We start from the raw sequence: 21,706 nt of genomic DNA, 5'->3' as shown, positions 1-21,706 counted from the left end.
TATTGGGGCACTGGGCTACCTCAATTTCCCATTACTGAAGCCGGTCTCGTGTAGGTAAAACCCCCGCCAGCAAGAACCGCATAAATTCACGAAGAATTCCCTCAAAGGAAGGATGCCGTGAGTGATAACGAATAAGTGGAATCGGCAAGTCATCAGCGTTCTGCAGCCTCCAGAGAAAGAAGTGAATTAATCATTGACTCTACCACTCTGTTCGCCGAGATGTCAAAGCGGCAGGCGTAACGACAAACTGTCACCACAAGCAAAGAAAAAACAGGCAATCGAGAGGCGTGCGGACCCCTTTTGAGTGTAAATCAGCAACAAGTTGATAACGAGCGTTACTGATTAGTCGGAATTTGCGTCGGATCAATTGTGTACGCTACTCATGCGTCTTTCTCTAAGCGATTGATAAATTCTTGGAGCAATTTAAATATGTCCTGTCCTGGCGGTGTTAGTAGTTTTCTTTCCTAAGGGGCCCCTTCTAGTCAAATGTGTTTCGTTTTATTGGCGAAGGTTAAGTTAAACTTCGTTTTTATCTTGAGGTTCAAGTTGCTGCAAAGTTTCATGAAACGGCAATCCGGCATATCTCAGGTCTGAGGACTGCAATGCTGGTTTGTACGTAAGAAGTTTTTAAACTACCTTTTTTCATCTGATTTTGTGCCTTGTGGGGCGAGCAGGAAACGACGTGACACATTCTTCTTTAATGGCATACCCTTTATTTTTGGGCTCATATAGAGCACAACCATGGGCTCACACATCATCCAAATTAGCAAGGAAGTAGTTTTGTGAGTCTGTAGTCCTCCTTTTTTATTTTCCTACCCAGGAAAATTTGTAGTTACAGGACGTCATCCTAGAAAAGAAAAAAGAAATAATTATTTTCACTCATATCCAACGTTGGACAGGCAGTGAATTCTTGTTTCAACAATGAATGGAACGTAAAGACTTCACTAATTGATCATCGATGTCACTACTGATGCTAGGGAAAATGCAGATATCTTAAATAGTCTACAGGAATAGATCAAGAGTCAGCATAAAGGGAAAATGACAGTTGGATGGGCCACCGTTAACTGTCTCTTTCAACGTTAGCTCATGCTGGTGTTAGGTTGTGAAGGACAAAGGTGTGCGCTATATCCGCATACAACCAAGTGCAAGGAAAAACTCACAGCAGAACATTATTTGCCTTGATTAAAATTCACGCCAAAGTCGAAACAGTACTCCTAATCGGTTCCGTGTGACGCCTCTCATGTGCACCATAAAACGCATGATTTTACTGACACTCAAAATATTGCCAAAATTCTGAAGATTTCGTAATTTTAGCAGATATTTCGGAATGTGTGAGGCGGATTACACGGTTTTGTGGATTCGTACTTCCGGCATCAAGTTCAAACTACTCTGTTGACGGAGAGTTGCTTCATCTCAGGAGATCTGCTGTGGCACAACGCTATGTAATAATGTAGGCTTCCTGAGCCACAAGCCAACACCTGAAAATTTAATAGGAAATAATAGATTAATGGGGCACTTAGATATTGTGGGCATATTTCTGTGTGTTTGCTAAGTATACAAACGTTTTATGCGTGAATTTGATAATAGTAAAGCTACTGCATATATGCATAAACATCAGCTTTGACGTGAGGTTTTTCGCTTGCTACTTGTATAACACTTTGAATGAAACTTTCCGCTGATAAATATTGCCTTTACAGTGCCTGGACGCTTGAAAATTAGGAGTTTTGGTTTTAAAAGGAATGAAATTCTCAGGCACTGTCCTCCTATTAGGATATGATATCTTACCCTGTATTCGCCTGGCATACCGTACACATTGGGTTTCCACCTTTGTCCTGGAATGAAAAACAAGTGTTAGCTTGATAAAGGCGGTGGTCGATGTATTTGTTCAGTATATTCCAACACGACGCAGTGCCCCGTGAAATCACTCGTAACTTTTTTAAAGTAAACTCGCGCTTTTATCCCTTAATAAAGCAAAGTTGCCATATCGCAGCCAGAAAGCTATTTTATTTCACTCATATGTAAGGCATTATCACTGCTCCCCAATTTAACACAACAAATGATTTGCTAACTAGGTACTAAAAACCAAACCGCATACTCTAGAAATGGTCATATGCAAACTGCTAAAACGCATGCTTTCCAGAAATCTACGTTAAAATATTTGAAGTGTGAAAAAAAAAAATACACGGGTTTCCCGGCTTATTAAAAGTCTATAGTCTCAAAATTGTCATTGACTTCACTGTAGATTTATATGCGAAAACTCAAACTTAGGTTTTTTTATGCCTGCTAAAATGTTAACGTTTTGATACTTTGAAGGCCAATTGCGCAAAGCGTGTTGAAGGAAACCCTTCTAAAGTGAGTATTAAGACGTTTTCTGTTAGTTACCATCAACGGCTATGAAGCTTACGGACTTGAATATATCTTCTGTCACCGCATACTCCTCAATGCTTGTATCACATGCACTAAAAACTATTGAGCATTTAAAAATATTATTTCTAATCTCGCATGCTGCCGCGTATATTTGAATGCTGCAATATGCAGCACTTTATCGAATTTGAGCCAGAAAGCATACATTTGGCTGTTTAACAAATACTTGGCAGAACCAAATAGAGATAGTATGTTAGCTCCGTTTCATTTGAAAAAACAAATCATGTTTTGCAAGCAGGGAAGAAATTATGAATTTTTAATGCCATATTCTGTAACTGTGGCATGGGTAAGTCACAGGCGGAGGTGCACTACAGCAACTATAGCAAAACACTGCCCTGCTACTGGCTCGCCCCATTTGCGATTGCTGTGCGAAAGTTTCATTAAAGCTTTTTTGTTCTCGCTTACTTCCGCAATGCCAGAGACAGCCTTCATAGCTGGGGAAGTTATTTGGTCCACCTCCACAGCCGTAGAACCTGAAAGGTATGCACTGGCCGCTGAAGGGGTTGTAGTAGAAACGCCATGATTCGAAACCCCACCGACAGTGAAAACCATGACTCGGAAGCGCAAAGCACCGCTTGGGCTTTGGAGGCGCCGGTCGACCTGCAAATAATAAATTATGAATTAATCAAGGACAGAGTTACAGTACAAATAAAGTTTACGGCGTCCACGTACTTAAACAATCTCGCTCTGTTCAGGGTACAAAACATTATACATTTTTCAATGCATTTATTCGCGGCCGAGCCGTTACGGTATAAATAATATTTTCAGCGTCCACGTAGATAAACAGTCTTGCTCTACTCAGGGTACAAAACATTATACATTTCTCAATGCATGTATGCGCGGCCGAGTGTTCACTTACAAATACCATTTCACCTAAACTCCCGGCGAAGTTTTAGTTTAGTAAATATTTATTTCTTTACGTGGCCACGTACACTCGCTTTAATACGGTACACAAAAGGCATGAGGATCAGGAAAAAGATTGGGCTTTTTGTAACACGCAGCAACCATCATCTATGTTTAGTACATCACTTCCAGCTATGATTTGATTTCACTTGTTTATTCTTAGCCCTATTTGGCAACATCTAATATCAGGCAGACAGTAATTAAAATATCTTAGGGATGATAGCATCAATATTGATGATTCCACTTCAATATAAATCGGTAACATTTCTTACATAGGTAAGACATCATAATAACTTCAAGGAACGTGATGTAGCACGTGAAATTGCATTTGAACCACCTGTCATAAAGGGCATTCCGTCAGACAGATCTGCCACGTGCCACTGAGAGTTCCAGTAAGAGCCGCCAAGAGTGCTTAGGTTACACTCTTGTAGAATCTGAAGCTCTAATGCCCTAGTGTAGTTATTTCAAGCTCTGTATTTGCGAGGGTGGGGCAGTATATTTTGCCCAATGTATGCTGTAGATATACCCCACCTGTATCAAGCAGTAATGCGCACCAGTGAACATAAGCTCCTGGTATACAATATAATCGTCAGCACTTATTTATCCCGCAAATTTTGTGTTCCAACTTCATTTTGTCCTCCGCTTCGAATCAAGACTGCTATACACCGTTAAATGCAACAAAAGTTAAATGCGGTAAACTAAGAAGACGAGAAAGGCAGTACAATGCAGCAGGATATATGATCAAACCGACTTTTACTTTACAGGCACATATCATACTCATCTATTATGCCACATGCTACTTCGCCAAATGGAAAAAAAAGAGCAGTCAACGCCCCACTGTTTTAACCGGATTAAGCTTGAAAGAAATGACGCTGGCTACCAAAATGAGCCGCTGCATGATCAGTAAAAACACTAGGCAGAAGACTGTCTCTTTAACATCAAACACGCCATTAACTACAAGCGTTTGATGCAACCTGAATAGCCATGTCCTTCGTCTGCCGGTGAGCTTTTAGAAAATGTTTGGTGTGTCCTAAGATCTTCGACTGAGATAGCCACGGCTTCACGCCGGTGGCTTTTCATCATTCAAATTATTTTGAAATAGGATAGCACAACTTTTTAGGAAAGCTTACTTTATACGAATAGGAAACCTGCGTGCGCATATCCTATTCGGATCAAGGCCATTTTCGCTTTAAACAGCAGTCCTCGGCTCGCTGAAAGCACTTCAGCTTTTCGTGTAGTTTAGCAGGAGCCTTTCAAAATGATGCCCAGATTACGAAACCTAAATAGTCGAATTTTCATATATACCCACTCACGTTTACTGAAAGGTAAGCTGTTTCTGTATAGCAATATGCTTTTGAAAATTACGGAAGATATCAAAACAAATGTCTTCTTTGCGACAGGAGCTTCTACTAGATAAAAATTGAGGTATAGCTTCACCGGCAGTCATAACAATTAAAAACTGCCTTTTAGGGCGAAAGCCTTTAACGGCTTGTACTCTCGGCATTCATTCGTCCGGTCACAATAAATCTGTCAGTGAAATGGCGTTATCACCCGAAATCAAAACTAAACGAAAACGATAAAAAATAAAAATAAAAATCCGGTCTACATGGGGAATAGAACCTCCATTGCTCGGATTCCTGGACTAGAACTTTAACCAATGACGCCGTGCCCGGGCAAGTGGCAATCATTTTCGCTATTACACACAAGTGCAAAGAGACCATTACACAAATTACTACTGACTCGCAAGAAGCACGCAGAAGGCACAGCAGTTGCCCATATCCGCTGTTGCGCACCGTATGTTAAATGTGAGAAATATCACATTTTCGAGATGTTTAAGGCAATCAGAATGTCTAAGGGAACCAATGTGCCGACGCCAATGAACGAACATACGCAAAGCAGGAGGCTTACACCGACAGGAAACTGAACGAAGTCACTGGACCCTATGGAGCCACCTATGAACATTACAAAGACCTACACTATTTTCCATGAAAATCTCATTGGCTGGAGACAACTGCAGACTACCACATACCCCAATTTGAGTCTCCTCAGCAGAATATACCTAGCAACATTTCAGAATAAATGTGGCACCCTATGCATTACCATGCTATAAGGCCCGCCATAAAGAATATGTATCGCCAATACACACTTCACCGTAACCGGAGCAGTGTAAGAGGCTGGTCTATCCTGCTTGACTCCTAATGATCAGCTCAAGCCGGTCGACAGAGCGTGCAAGATGGCAAAGACCACGGGGGCCCTGGAATGAGGTCCCATCCACACGGGCCAATTTCTTTTGCCAAATTAAATGTTTTCACTTACGCTATCAGACGTCGGAGTGGAAAGCTCGGGAATTTGAGCGGCCCTTGTGTTCTTAATTCGTAAAAGCGCTGAGAAATGCGTGCTATTATTCTTTACTTTGAAAGCACGGTGATGATGTGACTAAAATATATCGTTTATTATTGTAACAATGCTCCTACTTACGTTTTATGCATGTTTCACGGCACTCCTTCGGGCTTGGAAAGTTATTTCCAGAGTATATGCAGCCAATATCCTTCTCACATCTTCCTGTGCTGGGATTGTAGAAGTAAATAGGGTGGACAGGCCCAGCGCAACTAGACACAGCTCGTGGAGCTGTACACACGTCCACTGAAATTCACAGTACAGAAAAATTATTATTGGTTTGTACACCCTGTGTTTTTTACACCCAAAAAACATTTTCAGACCGGTAATAGAGGGTTTAAAAAGTACGTCTGGCAACCATGAGCGACACGCTGATCCGGCGCTGGCAGCCATATTTTGTTCACTCCATCCGTTCGCTTTGATTCGCTTCGTGTCCGTCCGTCAGCGCCCGCCGTTCTGTCCGCGCTTTTAATGTTGTAACCTAGTGTGCTGTGCTTAGACCTCTCTTCAGTCCCTGGCGGTGTCTGTTAGCGAAGCCAAGAAGCGTATTTTGACAGCCGAGGCGTAGCGGTTACAAACTGCTCTACGAGTCGTGCATGGGCCCCTCTTCGATCCGCGCAGCGTCATCCGTATCCAGGTACAGTATCTAGAGTTTTGTAATGTGCAGATTTTGTTTGTTTGTGTGCCTTTGCTATTTACTTTAATGACTATGAGAGACGATCGCGAGTTTGCGTGTTTTGCGCATCACCGTCGCTCAACCCACTGCTACCAGTGGGATACTTGTTTGTGAAATGAGCGAGAATGCGATTTGTGTTGAGACGAAAGAATCGTGCTTAATTTGACGTAAGTCGGAATGGCGCTTAGCACTTTCCTCGCTTTCCTGCCTATGCCGTCGACGCAGTTATTGGCACGGGTCTCGGAAATAATCGGGGGCTGCGTACAAAGAAAAATGTGTCATAGTAATTTCTGCTTCCAGTGAGTGACGATTGATTGGTGTGCAATAGGCGATGATGAGATAATAAAATATTCGTAATTAATTGACCACTTGGTGGAATATAGCAACAAAAAAAGAAAAAAAATTGAGAAATTGAGGGTTTCAAGGTTACAAATTGCTAGAACGAAAAACCAGTACTTGGTGATGCTAATGAAGAAAATTTAGAATGTGTAATTAATTAATTGAAATAATTGAATGTGTTCAAAGGTGTCAAATTGCTCAGAATAGAAAGGTGATTGTTGCTGACTCAGAGTATTGGTGTATAACAATATAAAACATTAAACAAAATAAAGAAACAAATAATCAAAATATGAAATAAATAAAAGCTAAAAATTCAAAAAGGAAATAAATAAAACGTGTGTGCGTGTGTGAGAGAGACGCTATCGCGTCATACCCTTAACGGCGGAGCTTAAGTGTCCCCCTAATGTTTTATAACAGTATTATATAATATAAATCTGACTTTATGAACACAGCTAGTTGCACCAAGCACTGACACTTCGCCGTAATATGAATTGACTTTTCAAATTTCTTTTCGTTTCAGCCGAGTTCCCCTTCCTCCGAGTTCCTCGAAGCTTCCCATGACAGCACTTTCATATGAGGTTAAGGCTTCAAATGTCTGCTATCCGACAGAGGGAATAAACAAGAAATCGGCATATTTACAAAATCAACTAAATTTCAGGTGGTGAACCATCGGGCGACTCGATAAAACGCACAAAAGTGAAAAGCAAACTTTGTTATTTTATCGGCCGCACTAGCAGGTATGAAGGCATAGAATGCAAGCCTGAGCTGCGCGCTCTGGACGCGGACCGGACTTCGCATGCATTATCACGTCATAACAGCGTTTGAAACGGGCTGGACGTGAGCATATTACAACACACTAGTGGGATGTCATCTTCTCCTGCTTTACTAGACGCCGCGGGTTTGGCAGCCGCTTTTGCAGCGTGAAACACGTACCTCGGGCTCACTAGACAGCCGTATTGCTCTCTGCACCAAGCACTACAATTCCGTACGACTGTGAAAAGTAGTTTCGGTAATCATGCCCTTGTCTTAAATCAAATTCAGTTCAGTTCAGTTTAGTCGTTCAGTCGTGTCCGACTCTTCGTGACCCTATGGACCATGTCACGCCATGCTTTCCGGTCTCTCACTATCTTCCTAACATCACATAACTTCATCTGCAGTGCCTCGAGGATGCCATCTAACCATCGCGTTCGCTGCCTACCCCTTCTCAGGCAACCCTCAACCTTTCCCAACATCAAATCTTTCTCCAGCGACTCCTCTCTTCTCATCAGATGACCAAAGTAGCTGAGCTTTAACTTTAGAATTTGACCCTCCAATGAACAGTCAGGGTTTATGGTCGACAATATTGACTGATTTGATCTTCTGGCAGTCCAAGGAACTCTCAAGAGTCTTCGCCAGCACCACAATTCAAACGCGTCAATTCTTCGGCGGTCAGCCTTTTTCACAGTCCAACTCTCGCATCCATACATCACAACTGGAAAGACCAAAGCACGAGTTATACGGATCTTGGTTGGCAGACTAATGTCTCTGCTCTTTACTAGGCGGTCAAGGCTAACCATTGCTCTCTTTCCCAGAACCAGGCGTCTCTTAATTTCATGGCTGCAGTCTCCTTCCGAGGTAATCTTGGAGCCCAAGAACAGAAAATCTGTCACAGCTTCCACTTCTTGTCCATTGATACTTCAGGACTTGATAGGGCAAGACGCCATGATCTTTGTCTTTTTAATGTTCAGTTTAAGCCCAAACTTCTCACTCTCTTCCTGACCCCGGATCAGAAGTCTCTAGAGTTCCACTTCACTTTCTGCCATTAAAGTGGTATCATCCGCATATCTAAGGTTGTTGATACGTTTTCCAGCAATCTTCACTCCAGCTGAAGACTCGTCCAGACCGGCCTTCCTCATGATGCACAATGGTAAATGCAACCTACGCACAAAAGGTTTCAAAGAACGTATTTGAAGTATAGCGTTCGGTATACATGCATTGCTCCTTCTCCCGTGTCCTCCATCAAAGCATAAGCTTATTCTTCAAGTTAACAAGGCTCCATAACATTCAAAACAACCTTGCTGTTTTAGGTGATAGCACGTTCTGTGAGTTAGCTCCCAGTCAGAGGGTCGAGCAGTAATGCTTTACATGATGCAAGTGACCTTTGGATTAGGATTGCAAACGAGCGGTTGCATACACGCGCATTTCTTGTTTCCGTGCGTATCTACGACGGTGCGCTTGCTGCAGAAGGGTACGCAGCAACATGCTGGCATCATTCCGAATAGAGCTTGGTGCTAGCAGCGACTGCCGTGATGTTAAAAATGAAACAATTGCTTGTGATCACTCCAATGCACCTTGCGGTGCAAGCACGAGGTCCACGAAGGCGCACGTTGACAGCGTACTCGACGGAAGGCCCGGGCGGTCTGAACAAAACATGGCCGCCGCGCACAGTTTGTCTCTTTCACTAGATGGTGCTAACTTTTGTAAAGCTTCTATTGTAGTTGAATAAAATAAGAAACAATACGAAATTTTGGTGAATAGGCTTTGCGTTGATTTCCATCATCCGTCCATTACACGAAGTGCTATTCACTTCTAACATGACGGAAATAAAGAGTTACTAATTTCCATACAAAAAACGATAAACGTAATTTTCAATTTACTATGAATTATGAATATTGACAATATATATTTGACCTGCAACGAAAAAATAAAGAAAAGTGTTCACGATTGCATACTGCGGTCATTAGATTTTTCAAGTATTATTAAAAAATAGAAGATCCGGGACTAAAAGGAATCAGCCGCATCGAACAGCGCGATGAAACAGGAAAACAAAATGAAGGACAACGCAACACAGGACGAGCTTCGTGGAAAAGAAATTTAGATTTGTTGACTATTGCTTGAATTTTGATGATCGGTCGTCTTTAAACACAAAAATTATTGTTACTTTGAAAGCGCTTAAGAATTGTGTCTTGAAGTGGATTATGAAGACGGCGCGAAAGGGACGAGGACAAGGAAGGAACACCAAAATAACAGGACAGGCGCCAACTTTCAACTGATGTTTATTCGCGCAAACCCTTTCATGAAGCACCCAAACCGTATCACAAAGGCCTATCACATAGTCATCCACGTGGAGCACTCAGATCACCGGCGGTATTGGTCACAGACAAGAAAAAACCTCACAGTATAATAAGCCAGTAAACAAAAAATAGCAATTCATCACAGTAAAGCACGCCATCCAAAAGTATATAAAAGCAACCTGTTCGAAAGAGTCCTTAGCTTATCGGAGTGCACAAACACACAAAATAAACATATCAACCACAAATTGAAATCAACCACACAATTCGTGCCCAAGACAAACACGGCACGTGGTTGTAATCTTCCCTTCGACCGCAATAACGAAAGCTGGTGATAATGAATACCAGAAAGACCAACAGAAACGCCGAAGCAAAGATGCACATGAAGGCTTGAACAGGTGACAAAGGAAACAAAAATGACCAACAGAAACTCGAAAAGAACGTGCATAAGAAGTTTAAAAGCTAAGAGAATCTACTCATAGTCAACGTAAAACGAAAACAACCGAAAACACCTATCAAAAATAAATAAAACCCAAGTATAAAATCTAGAGGAATCCTTCAAGAAAAGCCACCTCAGAGTCGCTGATTGATATGGACGGCTTGCTAACGCACAAACTTCCACCTTTCTTGATGAAATAAGCCTCTACTACTTCTCGCTCTACTTTATCTCTACCAGATTTAAAAAAAATCGTCTTTTCTAGTTCCGGACGACACCCTTGGCAGGCTTTGCAGTGGTCTGCTAGGAAGCTTCCATGCTGATTGCGAACATTCCGCATATGTTCACTGGCACGCTCATTGAAACAACGACCAGTTTGCCCTATGTAGACCAAACTACAGCTCAAAGGAATCTGATACACAACTCTTGACTTACATTTGGTGAAATTATTTTGATCTTTAATAGCGCAAACCGGTCGTTTATCTGGCTTATTCATTGAGGAAAGCTTGGAAAGTTTTGAAGGCGCAGAAAACACAACTTGAACCTGAAATTTACTTGCAACTTTTTTGATGCCATGGGATACTTTATGGATGTAAGGAATAACTGGCATAGGCTTTGATTATTCTGAAGGGGGCACATGAGTTTAATTTAGCTGAGAGTGTGATTAGGACGTTGTCCGTTTTCCGCAATCACAGCCAAGGCCTCAGATTTACATGGGAGGAACCAGTTAACAACGAACTGCAGTTCTTAGACTTAAGGCTTGTGTTCAAGAACGATCATATTTGCTGGACGTACGATCCCAGATCAAAGAAAGGATTGCTACCTTTTGACAGTGCCCACTCGAAGCTTGCCAAAAGAGCTATAATTGCGAATTCCCTTCAGAGCGCTTTAGGAAAATCATGCCATCACATGATGTCTGTTAGCTTTGGCGCCCAAGTAAAAAGGCTGAAGGAAGCAGGCTACCCGCCCCCATTAATATTGGCTGTTTCTGAAATGTTGCTTCAGAAAGTGAAGAGACAAAATGTTGAAAGAAACCCGGAAGTACGAAGGAAGCCTATGCCAGTTATTCCTTACATCCATAAAGTATCCCATGGCATCAAAAAAGTTGCAAGTAAATTTCAGGTTGAAGTTGTGTTTTCTGCGCCTTCAAAACTTTCTAAGCTTTGCTCAATGAATAAGCCAGATAAACGACCGGTTTGCGCTATTAAACATCAAAATAAGTTCACCAAATGTAAGTCGAGTTGTGTATGAGATTCCTTTGAGCTGTGGTTTGGTCTACATAGGGCAAACCGGTCGTTGTTTCAATGAGCGTGCCAGTGAACATATGCGGAATGTTCGCAATCAGCATTGAAGCTTCCTAGCAGACCACTGCAAAGCCTGCCAAGGGTATCGTCCGGAACTAGAAAAGACGATTTTTTTTAAATCTGGTAGAGATAAAGTAGAGCGAGAAGTAGTAGAGGCTTATTTCATCAAGAAAGTAGGAAGTTTGTGCGTTAGCAAGCCGTCCATATCAATCAGCGACTCTGAGGTGGCTTTTCTTGAAGGATTGCTGTAGATTTTATACTTGGCTTTTATTTATTCTTGATAGGTGTTTTCGGCTGTTTTCGTTTTACGTTGACTATGAGTTGATTCTCTAACCTTTAAGCTTCTTATGCACGTTCTTTCCGAGTTTTTGTTGGTCATTTTTGTTTCCTTTGTCACCTGTTCAAGCCTTTATGTGCATCTTTGTTTCGGCGTTTCTGTTGGTCTTTCTGGCATTTTTATTATCACCTGTTTGCGTTATTGCGGTCGAAGGGAAGATTACAAACTCGTGCCGTGTTTGTCTTGGGCACGAATTGTGTGGCTGATTTCAATTTGTGGTTGATATGTTTATTTTGTGCGTTTGTGCACTCCGATAAGCTTAGGACTCTTTCGAACAGGTTGCTTTTATATACTTTTGGATGGCGTGCTTTACAGTGATGAATTGCTATTTTTTGTTTACTGGCTTATTATACTGTGAGCTTTTTTCTTGTCTGTGACCAATGCCGCCGGTGATCTGAGTGCTCCACGTGGATGACTATGTGATAGGCCTTTGTGATACGGTTCGGGTGCTTCATGAAAGGGTTTGCGCGAATAAACATCAGTTGAAAGTTGGCGCCTGTCCTGTTATTTTTGTGTTCCTTCCTTGTCCTCGTACCTTTCTCGCCGTCTTCATAATCCACTTCAACCATGAACCAACTAGCCCAAAGCAACGTACTTCTTGAATTGTGTATCCTGGCTAATATTCCGTTTTGAGACAGTCAACGACGGTTCCCAAAATGTTTAGATATACAGAATAAACTTGGACAAACGTCATATCTCCTAGCATTACTATGCAATATCTGCCAAGCATAACGCAGGTTTTAACTCGTGGAATTTCAAGATGCTTAAGAAGTGCGTAGCGACATTATATCTGATAAAGCAATTGTAAATAAAACAGCGCAAAAGACGCAGACGAAAGCTATTCTGTTGCATTGAAGAGATCATGTTTCCACATGGTGTGCCGCAGGCGCAAGGCCCAGGTCGTAAACTAATGGAAGAAGGCTACCCGCAGCAACTATTAACAGGTATCTCCGAACAACTGGTTTAACCTTTCCGGCAAACCAACGGCTATAAGGAGAAATTCACAATCGTTCCTTATATTCATCGCCTCTTTCTGCATGATGTAAATAATATGGTTAAGTGATATCAGGTAGAGGCTTTTCCGTCTGTGTCGGTGAAGTGTGCTCAATAGGACCATGCATGCATCTCAAGCTCGAACCTCCAAACAGTTGTTGTAGTAATATCTGCACTACGCGCCATTAAGAGGCCTATTTGAAAATGCAGCAGAGTTGCCGCGGATCAGTTCCACCTTTTCTGTGACGATAAATACATATAGGACAGATAGGGCGATGTCTCAACACGCGCTTCAGGAGGACGACAATAACGTCCGTAACGAAGACGAAAATTCACGCAACGCAGCCCATTGCCTCTTGTACAGTGGGTGTTGGCGATTGTTTGGAACTCAAGAGTATTTCATCGGCACTTCGATAAGGCAACGTGAAAAGATGTTTGAATCTTTTCATGTCCTAAGACATCAAGAAACCAAGAAAAGGGCATCCGCAAACCGAACATTTTCTCAACCCACATTGAATTTGCATATCTAGATGCAAGATGACAAAAACGTGGCCCACTTTTCACATACTTGGATATACATTCAGGGTGTCTAAGATAACTTTGGCCAAGAGTTAAAAATAAAATGTTTGAGGTAGGCGAGAGGAACCACTAGTATACAGCTTCCAGACGTTCGAGCCTACCAGAAGCAATTTTTTTATTTTACAATAAAGTGATTATTGGCTCAGATAATTTTATAACTATTGCATTTAGACAACAAATGGGATTTGCAAAGTCGTAGAACACCTTCTGAAACCCGCATTTCATGTATTTCCGATACATAAAGCCATGTGCATCTTTTTTTCAAGCTCTAAAAACGCCAACGAAATACAAAAATATCACGTTACTGGCCCAATCGCGTACCTTCATTGCGGCGCTCGCCACCTTGGATGCGATTGTTTAGATTGCTAAGCAGGACGCCTATGTCCGCATGGTAACGACCAATGTCGAAGCACTTGCTACGACGCAATGTATTGTATTTGCAGACTGAAATGTTCGTTGTGTTTCAGGTTTTGGATTCGTAATCATATTTCCTAAAGTTATGAGTGTGACTGTTTAGTTTATTGCCCGCGCAGTATATAAAAGCCAGCGCTGGTCATAGAAACCTTGCGCGAGCATGCCTTGAACGAAGCACCAGCATGCTGATCAGATAATAGCGGAATTAGAAATAATTTTTAGCGCCTGTGATTGTATATTTCCGCTGAATAACTCTGTTGCAGCTTTGTGTGTTCCCGCTCCAGCAAAGCTTACCTAAAGCTGTGTTTCTTAGGCAGTTTCGCACTGCTTTCTGTACATTGTAAAAATGCCTCTTGGTGATACTTCTCGCTTTTATCACCGCGTGTCAACAATTTAAAAGATTACAGCTCCATAGAGTCGTTAATTGAAATCCGTACCATAGACCAACTTAAACCTGTGATCCGAACTGATTGCATGGATTTCGAAGAAGACTCCAACATTATCTGTTACCGAGCAGACGCTTACATATTCTTTTTTTTGCACCATCTTTGCCGCGCTCCGGTGCAACGCAAGACGCTTATGTCGCTCGGAAGACACGGCAGTCAAAATGACGTAACTCTACTTGCGCAGCTCGCCGGTGCGCCGCCCGTGCTACCGAGGGAGCCGGTCGTTTAGGCAGGTTCCCAACCAAGAGCCATTCCTGAATCGTTAGTTCCTCACGGATACAGACTTCTGACTACTAAGACCAACACACTTTTAAAATGCCAGCAATTTTAAGCTGTTTATTGCGATAATCTGTTTTGGTGGCTTCCGGCAGTTACGCGCAGGCAACAAGGAGACACAGAACAAAGAGCTGCCTACAGCTAGTCTGTGGAGGTTGCAGCTCTACTCTCAACACCTTTCCTGCTATTGGGTCATCGGTACACGTGAGAAGGTTTTCGGGGCTGCTTTCTGAGGCGCAATATTGCCTGTTTTTGCCATATCTGCAGCGGCCTTAAGCGAGGCCAGGACGGGAAGGGTTGTGGCTGTGAAAAGGGATTGCGAAGGATGTTCGCTGCCTTGCTCGGAAGAGAATAATGGTGGATCGCACAGCCTTGACGACTTACCACTACGACAACGTCCATCACATTCTATCTTAGTAGAAAACGGGCCTCCAGTATTGCACGTCCTAACACAACGTCTTGACAATGGGTTGAATTGCCATGAATGTACGGCGCAGCCATTTGGATTCGTGAATGGTTTGTCGGAGATACATTTCGGATCTGAAATAGAGAAAAAGGCCAAGACCAGCTGCAAGCACAGTAATGTCTGCTAAAGTGCAAGAGAGCATGCGGTTTTCAATGTTTCGGATGGACCTTTCTCTGCAGAATGGGTAAGAAATTGTACAAGTTAATAAAACAAAGATATGCATATGCAATTGGCGTATTTTGAAATGAAAAAAATGTTTTATATACGTCTGTTTCTATACGTATTCTTATGGGATGATATCAGTGTTTCACAAAAAAAAATGAAGAAATAAACACTTAGAGAGAAGTTCTCCAGTACAGATATTTTGTTTAGAGGATATTTTGTTAAGGAGGAGCCGAAATACGTTAATAATTTTGTGTCGAACTATGAAACATTTCTAACCTAGTTTGACGCGAATGCGCTGAAGGCAGCGTTCTCCGAAAAGTCCGGCGTTGTACGTGCCCGTGTTGTAGCCGCTGTGATCGCAAAAATCACGAGCAAGCCTCTCGCAGGTGGTAGTTGGCAGGTGGTATGGCTTTTGTGTATAAGTATTTTCATCACAGGCTGTCGTGCAAAATCATTACCCTCGGTCACAGCAGCCGTCCTCCGCTTCTTGCGAGTGTCAATAATTTTGGTTTCGATCTTTTTTGCAGCTCGCTTCGCTACGCTGATTTATTTCGGAAGAACTGAAACCTGTAACTGAGCGCTTGACCTTTTGAATATCAGCTGCATGCTCCGCCTGTCTTTTTATATATATCTGTACTTGAGACTGTCAGCTATGCTTCTTTACATATGTCGGATTTGTGGGCAACTTTATACCTTCTAGATTGTAGCTCTAAAATAACTGTACTATGTCCGAAAAAATGTAATGCCACACAGAAAAGCCTTCATTCACTTTGAATTGTAGCACACTGATTACAAACGTGTTTTATACTCACTTATATCCCCTAATGGGTAATTGTACTATTCACTGAACGCAACAGTTACCTTTTTTGTCTCTGTCGAGCTGGATGTTACCGAAAAGTGTTGATCTACCAATTGTCATGTGGTTCGAAGTTCATTACGTCTACTTTTACGGTTTTCGCAAGATATGGTTACTCCGGGATATTATTTTTCATTACGGGGGGTCTTGTACTTATTGTGGCAGGTCTTGATGCTATGAAAACTTTTACGGTGAGAGTGAAAGAGGCAGAGATTAAGATACTCGTCAATTACAGAGCAGAGAAATTACGCCCTAAAGGGTCCTTAAGGGAAACTGCAGACGCGAGCCAGAAAACGTTCTCGTGTAATAGTCCTCACGCTCTTTACTGACCCCTATATTTTCTTTTAAAGGCGAAACAGCTCATGAGTGACACCCGCAGAAAGCGTACGCGAGATATGTCCGCGAGATTTATCTGGCTATCGGCAAGGTTTTATCTAAACTTGTAGAAAAAAATATCTTTCACCGGACCTCGAACTGCTACCCCTCTTGTCACTAGCCGAACCCGTTAAAGATAAGAACTATTTAGAAATGAAATCATTTTTTTCACCTCGGAGAAACTAATGCTTCATATACGTCAAGCGGGAAACTATCGAACACTTTTACTTAGATTTTTGGGGAGCCTTTATTCTTTCGGGACATTATACATCTCACGATTAAAAAAGATCTACAAATGGCTGCATTCTAAATTAGGTTTGTGACCATTGTAAATCACGATGGACGCGATGGACATGAACATGGCATTAAGCCTCCAGAGTATTTGGCGATCCAACAGGGTTTTCAGTCACGCAGACATTGATGCGAGGAAAACAATTAAATGTTTTCTCCAATCCGTTGGCAAGTTTATTGAACGCTTCAAGTCACAGGCTTCCCAGAATGGAAGGGTTGCTAGATGTGAGCGGTTTTAATGATTACGCAGTCCAGTTGGAGTGCTTTTTACCCACATTTTGTGTTCGTCAGATACCAGGTTATGTGCCCAAAATAAAATGTTCACGGTAGCAAAAAAGGCAATAAAAACCTACGCCACGCATGGCACGTGGGCAAAATATCTGTTCCCCTTGCCTAGCGTTGCTGTTGTTTCCCTCGCACCGTAGTGACACAGCGACGACGCTTTCAACCCTGTCAACAAGATGGATGGATGGAATATAGGAGCGTCCCCTTTGAAACGGGGTGGTAGCAATAGCTATCATGCTCATTTTTCTCCATATATCTTAGTTATTGGTTTAGAATGGTTAACTAAACCGTCATTCTATTTATTAAATTTTTGTTCCTACATTACTAACATTATGTCGCTTCTCTGCTTTTAAGCCACCAATCTTCCAGTCGTTTTTTGCTAGTTTCCACCGCCGGTTTATTCACCCGGCCACTGTTATCTATAAACCCCAGAGCTTCAGGAACAGTGATTGCGCCTGCATCAACTTCCGGATGGATACCATTACAATCGAGTATAATATTGTCAATTGTTTCACTGGAGGTACCGCATACAACGCATGCGTCATCTCCATTGTTAAATTTCTTTTTGTAGCTGCGTGTTCTAGGGGAGTGCGATGCACCACAGGAGGGAGTGCGATGCACGCCATCTTGCGCCAGCTATCGAGACCAAACACTGCAACGAGAGCGCGCCATCGCCGCCAAGTAGAGCTGCTCGCCTCGAATCCGGCACAGAAGAAGCACTCTGTGATCGGCGAGGTTGTGTGAAACAAACAATAGAGTAGACTTAGTAACAAAGGCACTCGCCTTATCGCTCTTGAGAATGTTTGTGATCAACCATCAGACTGTGCGTCCACAAACTATTCTGCATAACAATAATTTGTTTTAAAGTTTACTGATTTTCTGGTGGCTGCGAAAAAGGTGAGGCAATAAAATTGTTTTTATTTTGGCAATGGTTTCAACGTATCCCACCTAACGCTTATAGTTTTTCACCTCGCCGGGGCCGACTATTCTTACCCCCGGTTTTAGGCTTTTCAAGGGTACTAACAATCGAGGCTATCCAGGAACTCCTTTAAGCCCTGCCTGGCAAGATTGCGCTAATATTTTTGAAAATGTTTAGCCAATTCGTTCTAATAGTTGGATTATTTCCCCGTTGCGTATGGTTGTTTTTATTCAAGAAGAATTTATATTACTTGTGCGATATTGCGTGTGCGCATACAAATGTTGCATGGTAGTCAGCAATTTCATTATTTTCGGCCTACTTATCGCATTATGGATTTTTACTTAGTAGGAGATGGAGGCCCTGAAAAAGTTATCGCGGTTACTTTGGACGCAAAAATGGTTAAAAAGGTATTTTGCTAAGAAAACCGATCATCAAATGGCGACTATGAGCCCCAGCTCTAGGAAGGCTTTTTTTTTTTTTCAGAAACTCACTTGTTTGAAAACGCGTCAGACAGGTGAGATCAAAGCCGTCTTCTAACTTGAAAAATCTCGAACTTTGCCTTAGCTAGCTGACGAAACAACAGCTCGAAACACGAGGACGAAGTGACACACACAGAGAATCCGTCCTGTGTTTGTGTTCCTTTGTACTCGTTTTTTTTTTTGCATTGTTATTTCGTCACTTGAACAGTGTGACCTCACTGTAGGCCTTAAGGCCTTCTTATAGTCTTCAAAAAGAAAAAAATCATTTTTCTGTTTTGTGAAACAAAAAAAACAACATTTATAGTTTATGAAAAATGATGTGGTGAAAAGCAGGGAGCAAATATTGTAAGAAGTTTTGAAAGTGCCGGTTTGAGTAGCTGCCACTGATATGTTTTGTTTTGTTTTGTTGATGTGGCAGTGCAATGTTTCTAGGGCCTTTAAATACGAGATAAAGTAACTTTGAAAATTAGAGATCATGTATCTGTAAACTTTATATTACCATGAAGTTTGCTTCTTCTTTCGCAGGTTTTTGTGCAACAAACAAGATTATAAAGTTTATTTTAGGCTATATTTTCCTCTCCACACGTGAAAAAAATGCGTTTTTTTTTTGTTTGACATTGAAATCATAATCCTGCAAAATGAATAACTCCGTAATAAAACCTCTCTGCGAAAGAAATTGCTTGAAGAGATAACTCGAGACGTAGCGGTCTATAGTGAAATCAAAACTGAGCGAGACGTCACTTCCTTGCATCTCTTTGCATGTGCATGAAGGGAATATAGGAATATTAGTGAAATTATTTGGAAGAAAATGGAATACCTGCTTATATTGTTTTTGTAGCAGTTGGTAAATGTTGAGGGCAAGTAAAACCAGTAATATTTTCATTTGACTGTATGAACGCATATCACTAAAAGAAAAGCAAACCACGGTTATCGCCTCCCTGGGTTCGCAGCATGGGAAGTCTCGCTGCACTCAGCGATACTCCAATACCTAGTTCGCAGTTAATTTGTCTTCTTTTAAACAGCTCTATGTAAAGCCACCTCTCTAACAGCTGTGGAGGAGTCCGCAAATGTGAGCAGTATGCGAGGCAGGCTAACGCCAGTTGGGAAAGGAATGGCAGTGTGTGTGCATTTGCCGGTCCCCTCCCATCTCCTAGCACATTATTAATTATATTTACATATTTCATTCACATACAATGTTGTCTGGCAGAGCGATACATTACAGGAGTGGGGGAGTCGACATCAGGTGAGTAGACAATCACGTTTGTCTGCTAAATATCCTACTTGGTTTTCTATCGGCTGCATTCACTTCCTTACTGCCACTGCATACAGCCGCCTATACTTACATACTTCAGCCTGGCAAAGCTAGAGCTCATAACGCGAGCTGTCTTGGAGGCTTGTGGCGTTAATGCATTTATTAGCTCTTTTTATACGTCACTCCTATTTTCTTCCCTTTTTTACAATTGCTTGCTGTTTACACCGCGCTATCAGCTTATCAGGACTTGAGGCAGTTTCCGGTCACTGCACTTAGGTCGGAGCTGCTACGATGACTCGTATGTGCGGTAACGCGTGCTCAGCATGCGTTAATTGCGATAACAAGCCACTCTTGTGCTAGAATATTCTTCAGAGGTGTGAAAGCATTAAACAGCATATTTTATCAATGACATACACATTTTGTTCACTCAGTGGGGTGACCAAATGTATTTCTGACAAACATGTTTCGCTTAACTCCAGGTATGCTGTATGAATTCCTATAAGCAAAATATGTTTTAATTAATATTTGATTCTTCGAGATTAATTTAAAACTCCTTTCAAGACGTTGTGCTACTTTCGTGTCAAAAGTATATTCTAATTTCTGAGGTATTACGTCCGAAAGTGACTCAGGCTAGGAGAGGCATTGTATGAGACGTGCTATTTTGAGTATCGTGGTTTCTTTTATGAGTACTGAAAGCGACGATTATTAGCTGAAATATCTGGCAAAGCATGCCTGCGAGACAGTTCGTGTTACTACAATAATTTTGAAAGACGAAGCGAATAATTTGATGTTATATTTCAAAAATTGATCAAGAGTTAACGTCTTATTTGAGCACATGGAAAAGGACATTACTTGTAAAGTCCTACTGAAGACAACTTTCCTACCTTTCGTGGATATGCTCGTAGCAGCGCAAAGCTTAATAAAAAGAAAAAATGCCAGAGCCAGGTGCATTTCCATCCAGTTGTTTCTTCGAAGCAGGGTGCAGTAAAGCATTTGTCGTCTCACTCACTTATAGGCTGACGGCACCGAACGATTGTATAGAAGTGCTGAAGAAAGTAAAACTGATCCATAATATACGTGGTCTCAAAATAAAAAGACATTGTTCATTGTGCGTTCTGTACAAAGAGAGGTATAGTGTGACATCCTACGAACAAAGGACCAGGTAAAGCCTTATTTAAACTCTATCCAAAGCGAACCAATTTTTTTGAACGCGAGTGTTTGGTAGCAGCTTTTAAAAGGGCTTGCTCTGAATTATTCTGCAAAAACGTTTCACAGCTAAACAAACACGTACACCTGCGTTATTCTGCGTGAGCTCGTTGCTCCTGGAGAATAAGAAGAATATGACTCAAAATTCAATTTTCGCAAGTAGCTTTTTTGTGTTCTTGATGATCACAGGCGTAAAATGGCAAATGCTGAATTGTGAATATGTAATACCAGAATATAATTGTTCCGGTGGCCTTGTGTATTTTTCGAGTTTATAAATCAAGCAAGGTGTCAGCTTTTCCACGTAAATGTGAGCATCGTTAACCTCTTAATGAAAAACAAAATCTGCTCGCAACAATTCGAGAGGGACAATGTTTCTTAAAAACAAGATGTCTGATTCATAAACGATGGGTGAGTCTTTCCATCAATTAGCGACCAAGAATCAAGTGGCTGACGTGGTTTTCGGTGAAGCCTCTTCAGAAAAATTCCATGAAATTATGGTGGCCACATCTGGATTCCGAGTATAAAAAACTCACTTTCAATTGTTTCATTTTTCAGTATATTTGACAGCTTTTAAAAATAACACGCAAGGACGCTCCTTGAGATGGCAAACAATTTTTTCGCGAACTGTACTATTCAGCGAGTAAATTGCGCCCATGAACCGTATAAAAGATATCGACGTCAATGATGTCAGCGCTTCATTACTCCGTCCTCGCGACAGAAAAAAATTAATTTCTTCAAACAGCTCACCCAGTATGGATGCAAGTCAGTACATCCCAGAGAAAAAGGGAAAAAATTGTTTTACTTTTCCATAGGATAATAAAGCTTGACTAGCACAGAA

The 21,706-nt window shown here is 41.7% G+C and overlaps 1 protein-coding gene across 1 annotated transcript; it reads right to left on the bottom strand.

The window, feature by feature from the left end:
- Window positions 1-696: 696 nt before the first annotated feature.
- LOC146173977 (inter-alpha-trypsin inhibitor-like) lies at window positions 697-20,705 on the bottom strand. Its single transcript, XM_084583669.1, has 6 exons — window positions 20,547-20,705; window positions 14,959-15,114; window positions 5,806-5,970; window positions 2,830-3,024; window positions 1,786-1,832; window positions 697-847 (listed from the first exon to the last, which is right to left on the bottom strand). Exons 1-6 carry the CDS (start codon window positions 20,653-20,655, stop codon window positions 833-835), a joined length of 687 nt encoding a protein of 228 aa, XP_084439795.1. The 5' UTR covers window positions 20,656-20,705; the 3' UTR covers window positions 697-832.
- Window positions 20,706-21,706: the final 1,001 nt, after the last annotated feature.

This window comes from Amblyomma maculatum, chromosome 11 (assembly GCF_055883805.1).
Source record: "Amblyomma maculatum isolate TAMU_Amacu chromosome 11, ASM5588380v1, whole genome shotgun sequence".
In the NCBI taxonomy this organism is placed as follows: domain Eukaryota; kingdom Metazoa; phylum Arthropoda; class Arachnida; order Ixodida; family Ixodidae; genus Amblyomma; species Amblyomma maculatum.
This window is presented reverse-complemented; position numbering and strand designations above follow the sequence as displayed.